We start from the raw sequence: 15,273 nt of genomic DNA on the forward strand, positions 1-15,273 counted from the left end.
GGGGAGTGGTTGGACTCAATGGTCTCAGCGAGCTTTTCCAACCCAAATGATCCCATGATTCCAGTTGGGGTAGGAGGGGACACAAGTGCAGGACAGAGACCCACAGCCTCTCTGCAGGTCACCCTGATGTGGCACCGTCACTGTGCCCTGTCCCCGTGCAGCACACAAGCTTTATCCATCCTTTGTGCCAGTGCTGGGCCTTGCCATGGCATCCCCACGGCACCGGGGCCAGGAGCAGGTGGGCATGCTGCCACTGGCAGTGCTGACTAGGATGTTATTTTTGGAAAAGCTCGGGCTCTGGCTCCCGTCCAGCTCTGAAAATGCTGCCGACTCAGGATTTCTTTCTTTCCAATTGGGAGCACCGAGGAACCCTTTCCCAGCTCCCGTGAATAACTGCAAATGATGACAGAGCAGTGTGGCACGTACCTAGACTGGCAAAGCAAAGCCTGTCTCAGCAGCAGGAATGTGGGACCGAGCTCCTTGCATTCCAGGGATGCTGTAGCCAGAGGGATAGGAGAGCACAGCGGTGTCACCGTGCTCAGCACCTGTGAGGAGACAGGGACATGGCACCACAGGGCTCACCATGCCACACCACTGCTCCCAGCATCCTCACCTGGGAAAGGAGCCAAGGGAATCTCTGGCATCCTGTCCCACTGGAAGTGGACATCCGCAGCGGATGGCTGGGGACAGGGTGCTGTGGCTGCTGCAGGGGGACCCTCTCCCCTCATCCTTCTCTCCTTGCCCTTTCTGCCAGCTCTGCTGTGAAAGCCTGGGCTGTTCCCACCCTGCGTCCAGGGATGTGGAAAGGTGAAAGCCATCACACTGCAGCCCTTCCCAGCCTCCAGCAGTCCTGGCGCTGGAAGCAGGAGCACCCACATTCCCAGCAAGTCCAGCCATGTGGCACCACATGCCATTCCAAATCTGGAACACAGATGGCATGGGAGTCATGGGCTAGGGAGGACAGGCTGGGGGACTGGGGTGTGTGGGCTGGAGGAGCCAGGGAGCTGGGCTGGGGAAGTGGGGGAACTGGGCTGGGGAGCTGGGCTGGAGAAGCTGGAGAGCATTGGTGGCAGGAGCTGGGGAGCTGGAGAGACTGGGCTGGGCACCCGGGGAAACTGGGCTGTCAGAGCTGGAAGAACTGGACTGAGCAACAAGGGGAGCAAACAGTCAGGCTGGGGAACGGGGAGCAGTGGGCTGATCGAGCTGGAAGAACTAGGCTGGGGAACTGCAAGCACTGGGCTAATGGACTTGGGAAACTGGGCTGGGAAACTGGGAGCACTGAGCTGATGGAGCTGGGCGAGCTGGGCTGGGGACGTGGGAGCACTGAGTTGGCAGAGCTAGGGGAAGTGGGCTGGGGAACTGGGAGCACTGGGCTGTCTGTAAGAACTCCCAGTCCTGCTGGCCCAGTCTGGGTGCAGAAATGCCCATTTCTGACACCTTCCCCCACATTCCTGGTTCTTTCCCAGCTCCCTGGGTCCCAGTCGTTATTCCTGCTCCACCATCCCACATCTGCCAGCAGTGTGCGGAGCTAAATGCAGGAATCAGTAATTCAGGAAATAAAACCAAGTCTTCTATTATATATATATTTTTTTTTTAACCAAATCCCTAAAATGCATCTTCTTAGCAGCTCTGTTTAATCCAGGATTGTGTCGGGCCCTGTGGAAGCGCTGCAGTGATGGTGGCATGGCAAACCAGGCCAACAGCAGCTGGGATAATGGGACATGCAGGGGATTGGGGTGAAACAGGAGGAAACGGGTAGGATGGGAACTGGTGGTGGCAAATCCCGGGGCGGGAAGGGGCTATGGGCACACATGCATGGTCACGCATGTGCCCACACGGCATCCCCTGAGCCCAGCCCGCAGCACGTGCCCGGGATTCACGCTGCCACGCGTGCAAGCCCAGCCTGGGGTGCAGGTGCTGCACACGGGTGTGCACAGCTGCAGGGGATGTGTTCAGGTGTGTCTGTTTGTCTGTTCAGGTGTGTCTGTCTGTCTGTCTGTGTGGGTGTGGTCAGTGCGCTGTTCGTTCTGCGCATGTCCGTCCGTCCCTGCACGGCCGCGCGCGCGCCCCCTTTGCGTAACACGCGCGCGCGCCCCGCCCCGCCCAGCCTGCGCTGCGCCCCCTGCCGGACCCCGCCGGCCGCGTCCCTCCATGTCCCGCAGCCGACGCCGGTTTCCCGTCATGTCCCGGAAAAGCCGCGTCGCGCCGCCTCCTGGGGGTTGTAGTCCGCCGCGGCGGAGAAGCGCGCCGCTGGGCTCGGCGGGGACTACATCTCCCGGCACGCCTTGCACGCCCCCCTTCATCAAGCTCCGCCGGCCGGCAGCCGCCATCTTGTCCACCGGCCTCAGCGACGGGGGGGGGTAAGGTGCGGGCGGCGCAGCGGGAGGAGCGAGGGAACTATGCTGGCGTCTCTGGCGTCCTGCCCGCTGCCGCAGGGGCTGGCGCGGCTCCTCCGAGCGCGGCCGTGGTGGTCGCCGTCACGTGCGACCTACGGGGCCGTGGCGGAGGGGGCCGGGGCCCGGCTGCGGCTGCCGGCGGCGCTGGCCGCCAGGGGGCGCGGCGGAGCGGCCCGGCGGGGGCAGCCCCGGCGGCGGGGCCGGGCCCCGGGGGCTCTCCGCGGGCTGACCCCGCTTCACCGAGGGCGTCGGGCCCAGGCGGCTCTCCCTCAGTTAATGGGCCAGGCCGCAAGGGCAACACCACGGCGGAGAGGCCAGGGCGGCCTGTTCCAGGCCTGGCCGCCCTGCGGACACCCCTGTCACCTGCCACCGGCCTGGCCAGCACCGGCTGCCTTGTGCCAGCATCGTCCAGCCTTATAGCGTCCCTCAGAGAGCCGACGCCGTGGCCCTCGGGTGCAGGGCAGCGCTGCTGTCACGCGGGAGACCCCGGCGGGCACCAGAGTGGAGCGGGGAGCTGCTCCCCGGGAGCAGGGCTGCCTGCCCTCATCGCTGCGCTGGCTCACTGCTACCTGCGGGACCGCCTGTCCAAGGGTGACTATCGCTGCTGGGGCCGGCCCCAGGCCGGCAGGAGTGGGATGCAGGACACAGAGTCCTGTGCCCTTTCCCAGGGGATGTGGGGTCCCTCCTTGGGGATGCAACCTGCCTGCTGGCTGTAACCTGGGAAGCTCTCCAGGGAAGGGTTATCCTTAATGCTTTAGTACTTAGAGGGGCTCCAAGAGAGCTAAAGAGAGACTTTAGACATGGGTGTGGAGAGACAGGATAAGGGGGAATGGTTTCCCACTGACTGGCTTCTTCTAATCCTGAGGACAGGCTTAGATGGAATATTGGGAAGAAATTCTTGCCTGTGAGGTTTGGTGAGGCCCTGGCACAGGTTGCCCAGAGAAGCTGTGGCTGCCCCATCCCTTGGAAGTGTTGCTGGACAAAGCTGGGAGCAGCGTGGTCTGGTAGGAAGAGTCCCTTCTCATGACAGAGAGGTGGAACGAGATAAGCTTTTAGGTCCCTCCCAACCCAGCCCAACCCATCGCTTATCCCATCTCCCAGAGCTGGCTGCTGCTCTTCCCTTCTCCAGCCAGGGGGTGTCATTCTGACTCCGTGGTAGGAACACTTCTGTGGGGTCTGGAAACCCGTAGCTGAGGCTGACACCTCGGGGTGACAGTGTCCACTGCCCTGGGGTGCCTGCTGCATCCTGCAGCACCCTGTTCTCAGGGGGTGTGATGGGGGCTGGAGTCAGGAGTTTTTAGGTAACCTGCTCACTGGGGTGGTCACTGAGAGCTCTGGGCAGCAGCACATTCCAGGTTAGGATGTCCACGTGTGTTCTCCATGCTAACTCCCTCCTTTCTGCATTTCAGAGGATGCTCTTCTGGAAGCTGCAAGGATTAACAACGTTTCAGAAGTCAAGAGGTGAGCAGGGTTCTGACACATGAGAGCAGTGTGCCAAGGGCTGGCAGGGCAGGAAAGCCCTGTCAGCACATGGGGAAGGAGGAGGCTGGCTGCTCCCAGCCCCCACGGGGTGCTCCCCTCACCTCTCAGATCCAGAAGGGAGACATGGGGAACACCCTTGCTTGTTGAGTAGGAGGTGGATCACAGATCCTTGTGCTGAGAGGGGACAGTGTGAGGCCATACTGTGCAGGTGTGGACATACCCTGTGAGTGACACACTGCAGAAGCTCATCTGCTGGGCTCTGTCTCTGAACAAACAGCCCTTGTGGGCTCCTCAGCCTGAGCCAGGAGCTCTCCAGGGGCCTTTTGTCCCACAAGGAGCAGAGGGGAGTGCTCCACCCAGCCAAGGAAGTCATGGGAGTGGTTGGGTGACCAGAGATATAGCTGTTAGGGAGAGGAGCATCTCCAGAGCTCTTGTCCCATGGCAGCAGGCTTTTTGTCACAGTTGGCTGTGCCTGCCTCGTGGGGTGCTGCCATGAGGTGCATCTGGCACTGTTACATCCCTGAGGTGGTAACAGAGGGCCCCTTTCTCAGGCTCAGCATGTGACTAGTACCCAGGAGCATGTTCTTTCTGCAGCCAAACCTCCAGGGAGGGACTCAGAGGTTCTCAGGGTGGTTTGTGAGCAGCAGTGCCATGTCACTGACATGCTCCAGTGACTGCTCCACCCAGTGCTGGAGACAAGCTCTGGGACTGTGGGAGGAAAGCAAGTGTCCCCTAAAGTGGGAAGAGAAGTGTGAGAACCTTGAAGCTGTTCCTTGGCACTCCTACCTCATTATCTCACAATGCCAGAGGTCTCCCAGGTCCCAAGTGCTGCCCTCAGCCAGTAGAGAATTCAGACTTTTTGGCAGCCTGGCAGCTTGTGTAGGATGGGAAGAGACATTGCTGCTCTCCTGTGCACACCATACATGTGTTTCTGTCTGTGGCTGAGATCTCCCACCCAGCACAGGCACCTGGGGAGGTAGGAGCTGCCATCCCTGTGTAGAAGCAAAGGGAAGAGAAGGTGCAGAAGAGGAGAGGGAGAGGAGAGCCCTCTTGGCCTGCAGCCAGGGGATGTTCCATCCAGTTTCCAGGATCTTGGATGAAGCACCTGGCTCTGCTGCACCCCAGGGCTGAGATCTGGCCTAGATCAAGGGCCAAAGAGGATATTGGTGTGCAGCTAATTGGCACATGTGTTCTGCTGCCTGTAATTGCAGGAAGCTGCTGTTTAGGGATGTCTGGGTGATTTGTGAGCCTGGTCAGGCAGATCAGCAGGAGGGATGCTCTGTGCTCCAGCTGGGCAGGGCAGGGCTGGCGGCTGTGCACCATCCTGCTGGGCTGCACGTCTGCAGCTTCTCCTGTGTTTCTCTGTTCCTGTGCTCTGTCACCGAATCATTCGGGTTGGAAAAGCCCTCTGAGATCACAGAGTCCAACCATTCCCCAGCACTGCTGAGCCCACCACTAAACCGTGGCTCCAAGTGCCACATCTGCATGTCTGTTAAATCCCTCCAGGGATGGGGACTCCGCCACTGCCCAAGGCTTGATGATCTTTTCCATGAAGAAATTTTCCCAAACATCCAACCTAAACCTCCCATAGCACAACTTAAGGCTGTTTCCTCTCATACAGTCATTTGTTACCTGTGAGAATAGCCTGACCCCCACTGGCTACGCCCTCCTTTCAGAAAGTTTTACAGAGTGAGAAGGTCCCTCCAAGCCTCCTTTTCTCCAGGCTGTCCCCCCAGCTCCCTCAGCCACTGCTCGTCAGCCCCTTTGGTCCAGACCCTTCAGCAGCTTCCCTGTCCTTCTCTGGACCCACTCCAGCACTTCAAAGTCTTTCTGGTCATGAGGAGCCTAGCACTGCACACAGGATTTGAGGTACCTTGCCCAGTGCAGGGGAACAAGGATCTGCCTTGGGCTTGCTGGCCACGCTGTAGCTGGTACAAGTTAGGGTACCATTTGCATTCTTGCCCACGTGGGCACACCTGGCTTATGTTTAACCACTGTCAACCAGCACCCCCAGGGCCTTTCCTGCTGTGCACTCTGCTCTCAGCTTGTATGTCTGCACGGGGTTGTGGTGACCCCGGTGCAGGACCCAGCACTTGACCTTATTGAACCTCATACAGTGGCCTCAACCCGTCGAGCCAGCCTGTCCAGATCCCTCTGCAAAGGCTCTCCAGGGCCTTCCTTCCCATCCTGTTCCCTGTGGGGCTGGCAGCCCTCCACTGTTCAAAGCTTTGTGCCTAACTCTGCTTGGCACATGCTTTTTGGTTGTGTGAGAAGCATGAATGGTGAAAACGACTGACTGGCCCTGCTGCAGGCAGTTTCAGCCTCAAACATGATGAAGAGACTGGAGCATCCCTCTTACAAGGAAAGGCTGAGGGAGATGGGGCTCTTCAGCCTCAAGAGGAGACGACTTGGGAAGGGAACTCATCTTTGTCTGTCAGTCTGCAGGGAGGTTGTCAGAGGATTGACCAGGTTCTGCTCAATAGGGCCCAGCAATGGAACAAGAGACATCAGGAGAAACTGGTGCACAGGAATCTCACACTGTGAGTGTGACAGAGCACTGGAACAGCCTGCCCAGAGAGCCTGTGGGATATTCCTCAGGGATATTCAAACCCCACTTGGACACGATCCTTTGCAGCCTGCTCTGGGTGAACCCGCTTAAGGAGAAGGTTGGACATGGTGATCTCCAGAAGTTGCTTCCCACCCCAACTACTCTCTCATTCCATAAATCTCTTTACAACAAGCTTCCACAGCCCAAGGTTGCCAGACCTACTGCAGAGCTGACAGAGGAGACACAAACAGTCTTGCCTTCAATGCTCTCTCCATCTGCAAGGGGTAAAGTCCAAACTGAGCTTTGACAGGGAGGGAGTGTGACAATCCAGCTGGGCAGCTATCCATGGGACATTACCTGTCCTCCTGCCACGCTGCTGTCCCCTGCCTGCACTGTCCCCTGGGTGGTATTTCTTATACACAGTATTTCTCATACAGCTTCAAGCCTGTTTGAAGTGAGATGCTGATCTTTTCCAAGTGCCTTCAGCTGCCAGCTGGTCATGGCTCTCTGCACATGAAAACATCAGAATACAGTTACTAGGAAATACAATCTTAGTCTAAAGTGTAGAAAATGTCTGTGTGAGAGAGGGTAGGAGGTACCAAGAAGATCATGAGATCCCACCTAAAGTACTGATTCTAGCTCTGGGGCCCTCATCATGAAAAGGCTGTGGAGCTGCTGGAGTGAGCCCAGAGGAGGCCATGGAGGTGCTCCAAGGGTTGGAGCCCCTCTGTTCTGGAGACAGGCTGGGAGAGCTGGGGTGTTTACCTGGAAAAGGCTCCTGAGAGAGCTTGAATTCCCTGCCAGTGCCTAAAGGTGCTCCATGACAGCTGAAGAGGGACTCCAAGGGTGTGGAGTGACAGGGCAAGGGAGGTTGGCTTCAAACTGATGGAGGGCAGAGTTAGATGAGATATTGGGAAGAAATTCTTCCCTGTGAGGGTTGTGAGTCCCTGGCACAGGGTGGCCAGAGAAGCCATGGCTCCCCCATCTCTGAAAGTGATCAAGGCCAGGTTGGATAGGTCTTGGAGCAGCCAGGGCAAGTGGAAGATGTCCCTTCCCATGGCAGAGGAGGTTAGAACTAGCTGAACTTTAAAGTTGCTCCCAACCCAAACCGTTCCATGATTCTGTGATTTTTCCAAGCAGTGATTCTTAACTCTGAAAAGGAACAGGCCTTTCAGGCATAGCAGATAGACCTCAATGGAACACACATTTGTATTGCTGTGGGAAGAATGCATACCCACAGGCTGAATCCAGCCCCTCTGCTGTAGGCTTGCCTCTACCATCTCTGGCTCCTCTGAGCTTCCAGCTAAGTTTTTTTCTCTCTAACCACTTGTTGAATGCAGGGAACCAGGCTGAATTCTTCATTCAGCTGAAAGAATGTGCTGACTTTTGAGAGCATCCCCTTTGGAGCATGTGGCAAACCAGCTCTTCCCTCCAAGCCCTTCATGCTGTTAGCCAGCACAAAATATAATACCTAATTGATGTAGATAGTTTAATTTCCCTCAGCCTCAGTTATTCTGTGCATTTGGAGGGAAAGCAAGAAGCAAAAAAATGCCCACCTCACTGCCACTTGTGTTGATACTCAGTATTAATATTGATTCTTTGTGTTCCAGCTTTGTTTCCTAGTAAGCCACCCCAAAAGCACAGGCTTTCAGCAGTGTTCTCACCAGATATCCATGATGGAGCAGTGTTTTCCTCAGCCCTGTTCAGCTGTGACTCATGGAGACACAGAGCATGTGTCAGATGGCTGTTATCAGCCTCATTCCTAACAGCAGGCAGCCCCTCAGATCTGTGTGGTAGTGAGATCTGGAGCTGACCAGGTGCTCTCCTGCTCTCACAGGGATCCAGAGGCACGTGGCACTGGGGCAGGAAGCTCCATGTCAGTTGCTTCAGCTGAGTCTGCTCTCTCCAAGCGGATTTTTTAGGTGGAGGAGATGCAGAAACAGCTAAGTCAGGCTTGATTGCCCCAAACGGTGATCTCTCAATTTTCAAGCAGCACCACTCATCTTGGCTCTGACTCATCACAGTTCTGCCTCCTCCAGACTGTGCTTGTCTCTTCTCCCTTGTTTGCAAGCAGCACAGCTCATTGAGCAAAATTTCCCCCATCCCTGTCCCTGGAAGTGTTCAAGGCCAGGTTGGACAGGGCTTGGAGCAGCTGGGCTAGTGGAAGGTGTTCCTGCCCATGGGAGGCAGTAGGAAAAAAATGAGCTTTAAGGTCTCTGCCAGCTGTAACCCTTTCAGTTCTCTCCAGTTTGGGGGGTGGACTAGGATAAAAATGTTTATCATGTAAATGTCCCCTTTAATCTTTTCTCCTAAATGACCAAAATTTCCAGAACTGTGTTTAAGTGAAAGTTTTGTTACTGATTATTGCACTTGAATTGGCCTGTGGCTGCAGGAATTCAGAGCAGATACAACAGCCCAGATTTCTTCACGTTGGCAGTGAAGTATTGGGGGAGTATTGGCTTTCCTGTTCTAGATAGGTGGAAAACTGCCCTTTATGATGTGCTTCTTGGTGTATTTTGGCCTCCCAGGATTGTTTGAGTTTGCACACTGAGTCACAGCCAACCATGGGAGACAGGAGATCTCATGCTTCTTTCCAAAACAGCTTTAAAGCCCGTAAATCCCAGATCCCTCTCTCTCTGGAAGCAGACACCAACACACGTGGATGCGTGGGAGCTTCTGTATGTCTGGAATACGCCTGGGAACCATCACAGGGTTAATTCCAGTTAGTGGAGATGTTTATCAGCAGGGCTGAGTGCAGGAAAGCCTCCTGAGCAGCTCTGGGTTTGGAGGAGAGGCAGTCCACCAGCATGGATGTGCCCCACACAACCAGGGGAGCAATTATTCCACTTTGCTCACAGCTCAGGAGTTAAGGGACACCTTGGAAGATGTGAGGTAGCAGGTTAAAAACATGTTGAGTGCTTGCTTACACAGCACATAAACTGTGAATGTTGGTGGATGTCAGGGAGTCTGACACTTGAGTTCAGACCTGCAGAGTAAGTCAAGCAGGTGACACATGCCACCTCCAGCAGAAATGGATTGTCAGAAGTTAGTGTATTATGCTCAAATTCCTCTGCAGACAGGGATGACTCATTTCCCACTTACAGTGCTGGCCTCTGCCAGAGCAGGTTGGCAGGCTGGTAGGGTATTTTCCTGGCACACAGCTCAGCTGTTGCATTGGGGTGGCTGAATTTGGGTTACTCCATGTAAGGTTTCACATTCTCTTCCAAACCTGGTGATGCCAACTGTCGAATCACAGAAGGGATTTGGGTTGGAGGGGACTTTGAAGTTCATCCAGTTCCAGCCCCTTGCCATGGGCAGGGACATCTTCCACTAATCCAAGTTGCACCAAGCCCCATCCAACCTGGTTTTGGACACTTACAGGCACGGAGCAGCTACAGCTACTCACATGTCTGTATTAGCCTTTTCATGCTTGGGTTGTACATCTTTGATTTTCCCACTCCATGTGCTTCACCCATGGTGGTTTTGCCCACCCTCTCTGCCCCCAAACCTGCTTTCCTCTTGGAGTTGGCTTTACTTCCTGAAACTTGGATTTATAAGAGCTTCCCTTTTGATTTTAAAAATGCGTTTCCAGGACTTTCTCCTTGGCCGCTGGCCTCTCTGCAAGGCCTGTTTGTGCTGTCAGGGCTATGGTTACCAGGATTCCTCCAGGATCCCCCATGTCCTGGGAGCAGCTTTCCTTCCTTGAGAGCTGTAGAGAAATGATGTTCCTCTCTCCCTTCCCTTTCCCCTTCCCTTCCCTTCCCTTCCCTCCCCACAATGTGCTGGTCCATGTGTTTTCAGGGAGCACCGTGGTGTGTTCCTGGCCCTGCAAAGGTGGTGAGTGGTGACAGACAGCAATGAGCTCTCTCCCAGAATACAGCAGCTGCATCAAAAGGTTTTCAAGCAGCTCGCCAAGTCCTCCTGTACAAGCAGATCCTTTCCCTAGCAGGAAAATCCAGCAGGGATTGTGCTTTCATGTTCCAATATATTGTTCAGTTGGGATGTTTTTCTTCCCCCCTTCTTCTGCAAAGCAGAGGGCAGTTCCCAGAAGGGTGAGCACATCTGAGGGTGTCCCACACTCTGCAGTTAAACAGTGACATATTGGGACAGGGCTGGGGGAAATGTCGAAGAGGCTGACAGAAACAGAAGCTATTGTTGTTGCAAAAGTTCAAGTTTCCAGCTTCCTCTTCCTCCACCTGTCAGGATGGAGTGCTGGGCATGCTCCCAGCACTGAGCACAAACTCAAACATGCCCTCTGGGCTCAGCAGTGTCACCGAGGCAGTCACCCAGAACCCCAGTGACGGGTGAATAGAAGGCACATCTGTCCGGGGGCAGTGGGGGGAGAAGGCTCATCGCTGCCCATGTGGGCTCTTTATCTCTTCTGCAGGGATCAAAGTGCTAAAGCTTGGGAGCTGCTGTCTTGGGGTAAAATAGGGCATATGCACAAAGCAGTAGGTGCTGCTCTGCCCAGATTCCTTCAGCAAATTCCAGAGCAGACAGTGGTGTTCATAGAGTCAGGGAATCACAGAGTGGTTTGGGTTGGAAACGACCTTAAAGCTCGCCCAGTTCCAACCCTCTGCCATGGACATTGACACCTTCCACTAGACCAGGTTGCTTCAAGGCCTGTCCAGCTTGTCCTTGAACACTTACAGGGATGAGGCAGACATGTAAGTCTGTGCAGCCTGTGCTAGGGCCTTACCACCCTCATAGGGAAAAAATTCTCCCTAATATTCAATCTAACCCTGCATCTGTCAGCTTTCTGCCCTAAAACCATTTAAAAAAAATCAAAAAATAAAAAGTTTTATCAAAATCCCTTAAATATAAGTACTTCCCCTATCAGAAACAGCACCAGCTCTGGTTCAGTGTTCTTCCTCTGACCAGGTCTTGAATCACAGAATCGCAGAGGAGTTTATGCTGGAAGAGACATTTAAAGGTCATCCAGTCCAACTCCTGCCAAGGGAAGGGACATCTTGGTGGCACCACTGCAGTCAAAGAACAGTTTGTCATTTGAGAAACACTGGAAATGGCCCTAATAGAGCTGTATCCATGTGAGAAACTCCTTAGGAGGGGAGTGTCCTGGATCTTACTTGGTTAAAATGTGGATAAACATCCTAAACATTGATCAGAGGATTTTATTTAATTAAAATAAAATACTCCTGCTGGTAAATACATTTGGCTGTCTGGGATCTGAGCAGTGGTCTTGGCTTTATCGATTGTCATATCATTAAATCAGGCGGAGAAAAAATAAATGGTGGGCCTGAAGACCCTGAACATAAAGTTCAGTTGTCTGAAAATCTGTTAAGTTGCTGAGCATCTTGCAATGATTTAACAACAACAACAACAAAAAAAATCCAGCTCCTAAATGAAATGTCAATGCATATTAATGGTAGATGGTATGATACAAGTAATTCCCTCACTGGGCTCAGTGATGTGGCATTCCAGATGCTTATGATGATCTAGATTCCTGAAAGGAAAACTACTTGACTGATCCTAATACCTTTGCTCCAAGCCTGTAAGCTAATCCCACAAGAGAGGCTCCAGCATCCTTCCTGTTGGATGCAATATGATTAAGCAGGTTTGACTGCCAGACTAGGATCTTTTTCATTATTTTTTTTAAGAATGAAGATAATTCATTATTCAGTATGTCCTTCCAGTATGTCTGTAGAGAAAAAAGCCTTTCAGTACTCATAGGTATTTTTCAGTGGCTCCTCCAAAGTGCCTTGAGAATTCTAAAATCACAGGATGATAGAATGGCTTTGGTTGGAAGGGACTTAAAGATCATCTAGTCCCAACCCCTTTGCCATGGACAAGGACACCTCCCACTAGACCAGGTGCTCAAAGCCCCTTCCAACCTGGCCTTGGACACTTCCAGGGATGGGGCAGCCACAGCTTTTCTGGGCAAGCTGTGCCTGGGCCTCACCAACTTCACAGGGAAGAACTTCTTCCCAATATCTAATGTAAATCTCTCATCTTTTAGTTTAAAACAGCATCTTTTTATTTTAAATAAGGGCTGATGTCCTGTCCTTTGTCTCAAAGGGAGATCCTGAAGAGTTACACTACAGGTCCCATTTATGAGAAAACAAATGTAACAAGAGAAGGGGGTTGACTTCACACTGACATAAAGCAGGGATAGATTGTATATTGGTAAGAAATACCCATTCATATGGCTACCCCATCCCTGGAAGTGTTCAAGGACAGGTTAAATGGGGCTTGGAGCAAACTGGTCTACGGGAAGGTGTCCCTGGCTGTGACAGTGGGATTGGAACTGGATGCTCTTCAAGGTCATTTCCAGTCCAAACCCTTTCATGAAATGTTTAAACTCACGACAGGTGAAATTAAGACTGATTCTTTGCAGCAGAGCAACCCAGTGGCTGGCAGAAGGTGACCAGGACTGTCCCTCTGCCCTTTTAATGTAAAATCATATGAATACCATGGTCAAGTGCAAATGGGCCTGATACTTTGAAAAATTACATTGATTAATCTCTATTGAGGATGTTAATCAGTGGTTAGTGTTGGGCTTTAAGGATTTTATTGCCAGGCAAAAGTTCCCAGCCTGAAGGGGTTTGTGTGCCTCCATCCTGGCACAGCTGATGCCTTCTTACCTGCAGTTTTGGTGTTGGGGTTACTGTGCCCCTTCTGGGTTCTTATGCCTCTATTTCCTGGATTTTCTGTGGCTATTAGGTGGTCACAGTGACACACTGTAGGAAGGGGGTGATGTGAATGTTACTGCTTTCAAATGACTTTCAAATGGCCAAGTAAATACAATGAAATTCAGAAATAACTTGGACATGTTGATCCACACCACTCTGAGAGACGAGTGGAAGGGGATTGGGCATCACAATGTCTGGGAAAGGATTTTTGGAAGCAGTTAGGGTGAGTCAGGGGACACAGTAAGATCTCTGCCATTGCAGCATCCTGAGCTCTGGTGCTGGTGAGAATGGCTCCGTGGGTCTGGGGGAGCTGGGTGTGGAGTCTGTTCTGGCAGTGGCAGTGAGTGAGCAGTTTTCCAGCTGAGGGAGCAGCTCCCTGTGCCTGCGCAGAGGACACGGCACACATGGAGGCACAGATGGAGCTGTGGTGTGGATTTCTGCTGCAGGCAGTGTCCCTCCAGCTGGAGCAGGTGATGGTGTGACCAGCAGTGGCCACGGGTCTGAGTCAGGCTACCTTATCTTTGTTGTGAGTGCAAACACCTCTGTAAGCGGAGCTGCAAGGGGAGCTGATCTGTGCAGATAGCAATCTGCCATCCCCTGTGTGTCTGGGCACATCCGGCCTCACCAGGACAGAAAGCTTTGTGGCTGCTCAGGGATATTTCTCCTTTCAGCATTCTGTTGTCTGAGAGTGCTCTTCAGCTGGCAGCACACTCTTGGCATTCACTTGCAGGGATGTGGTGCTGGCAGAAGGAGAAAGCATAAGGATACTTTACAAATTCTTCATAGCAAGGGCTGTCCAGCCCTGGCACAGGCTGCCTGGGGCAGTGGGGGAATCCCCATCCCTGGAGGGATTTAATAGATGGGTGGATGCAGCACTTGGGGACATGGGTTAGTGGTGAGCTTGGCAGTGTTAGGAGAATGGTTGGACTCAGTGGTCTCAGAGGGGCTTTTCCAACCCGAATGATTCTATAATTCTGTGCCATACCCTGTGGGGGCCAAGGCTGCTCTTGTGCAACTCCCCAGATGAGTTTACTGGGCCACTGGATAATGCAGGAGCTGCAGCTTGACCAGTGTTAGCCAAATGCAGGGCTGTGTAGATCCAAACTCCCATAAGGCTGTAAGTGAATCATCCCTGCTCCCCATCACGCTGCTGGGTGGTTCTTCAGGTGTTAAACCACATAGAAAAAGGAAATAAAAATTAGATGTGGAGTGGATTCTGTGTGAAAATTTGTTTGTCAGGTATCAGACTTCTTTGAACCAAGGTCCTGTTGTTGACCTGCCAGATAGTTCATTACCATTGAACTTTAAATTGTAACCCTGGTAAAGAAAGCATAAAGCTTCTGTTGGTGCTATGATAATTTACAGTGGTCACAGCCTCCTGAATCACAGTTGGGAGCTACAAATGGAGGCTGCCAGTTAAGATTCTAGTATTTCAGCTATTAGGTTTCTATCCAAGTATGTGATGAACAGTTCAGAGCACCCAGAACCACAGCGCTAGCGCTGGCCACTCCTTCTGTCAAAAAAGGGTGGTCAAATTGTCCACCCAGACCCATTACCTGTGTGTCATACCACCACTCAAGTCAGAAGAGTTCACCAACGTGCTTCTGTGTAGAGCTTGGCTGAAGCCAGCCTGCTGGCTCTCAGGCCTCAGTCTCTGTCAAAAAGGCAAGTAGTTCAGCTGGAGAGGGTTACAGGCTTTTTATTCACGTGATGTTTATCTGGCTGGTTTGTGCAGTCAGTGGGGTGAGCTGTGTTCAAGATTCCAGCCAAAGTTCAGGCATTGCTAGTTGGAAATAACTTCAGGATTATCATACCGTGTATCACAGCACTGAAGTGTTTGATTGGGAAGGAGCTTCAAGATTATCTGGTTCCAGCCCTTCTGCCATGGGCAGGGACACCTTCCACTAGACCAGGGTGCCAGAAGCCCTGTCCAACCTTGTATTGGACACTTCCAGGGATAAAACAGCCACAGCTTCTTTGGGCAACCTCTGCCAGGGCCTCACCACCCTCACATCCAAGAATTTCTTCCTGATATCCCATCTAACCCTGCCTTCTGTAAGTGGGAAGCCATTCCCTCTTGTCCTGTCACTCCAGGCCCTTGCCAAAGTCCTCTCCAGGTCTTTTGGAGCCCCTTTAGGCACTGGCAGAGGCTCTAAGTTCTCCCTGGAGCTTTTCTTATTCAGGTTGAACACACCAG

The 15,273-nt window shown here is 52.9% G+C and overlaps 1 protein-coding gene across 1 annotated transcript in view; it reads left to right on the top strand.

The window, feature by feature from the left end:
• The first annotated feature begins 2,333 nt into the window (after positions 1-2,333).
• CLPB (caseinolytic mitochondrial matrix peptidase chaperone subunit B) overlaps positions 2,334-15,273 on the top strand; it is a 71,505-nt gene continuing 58,565 nt past the window's right edge. Inside the window, 3 exon segments of the mRNA XM_039704443.1 lie at positions 2,334-2,562; positions 2,565-2,987; positions 3,806-3,857. Of these exon segments, the coding sequence (XP_039560377.1) occupies positions 2,400-2,562; positions 2,565-2,987; positions 3,806-3,857 (638 nt within the window). The 5' untranslated portion in view covers positions 2,334-2,399.

This window comes from Passer montanus, unplaced genomic scaffold (genome assembly GCF_014805655.1).
Source record: "Passer montanus isolate IOZ18808 unplaced genomic scaffold, ASM1480565v1 scaffold175, whole genome shotgun sequence".
Classification (NCBI taxonomy): domain Eukaryota; kingdom Metazoa; phylum Chordata; class Aves; order Passeriformes; family Passeridae; genus Passer; species Passer montanus.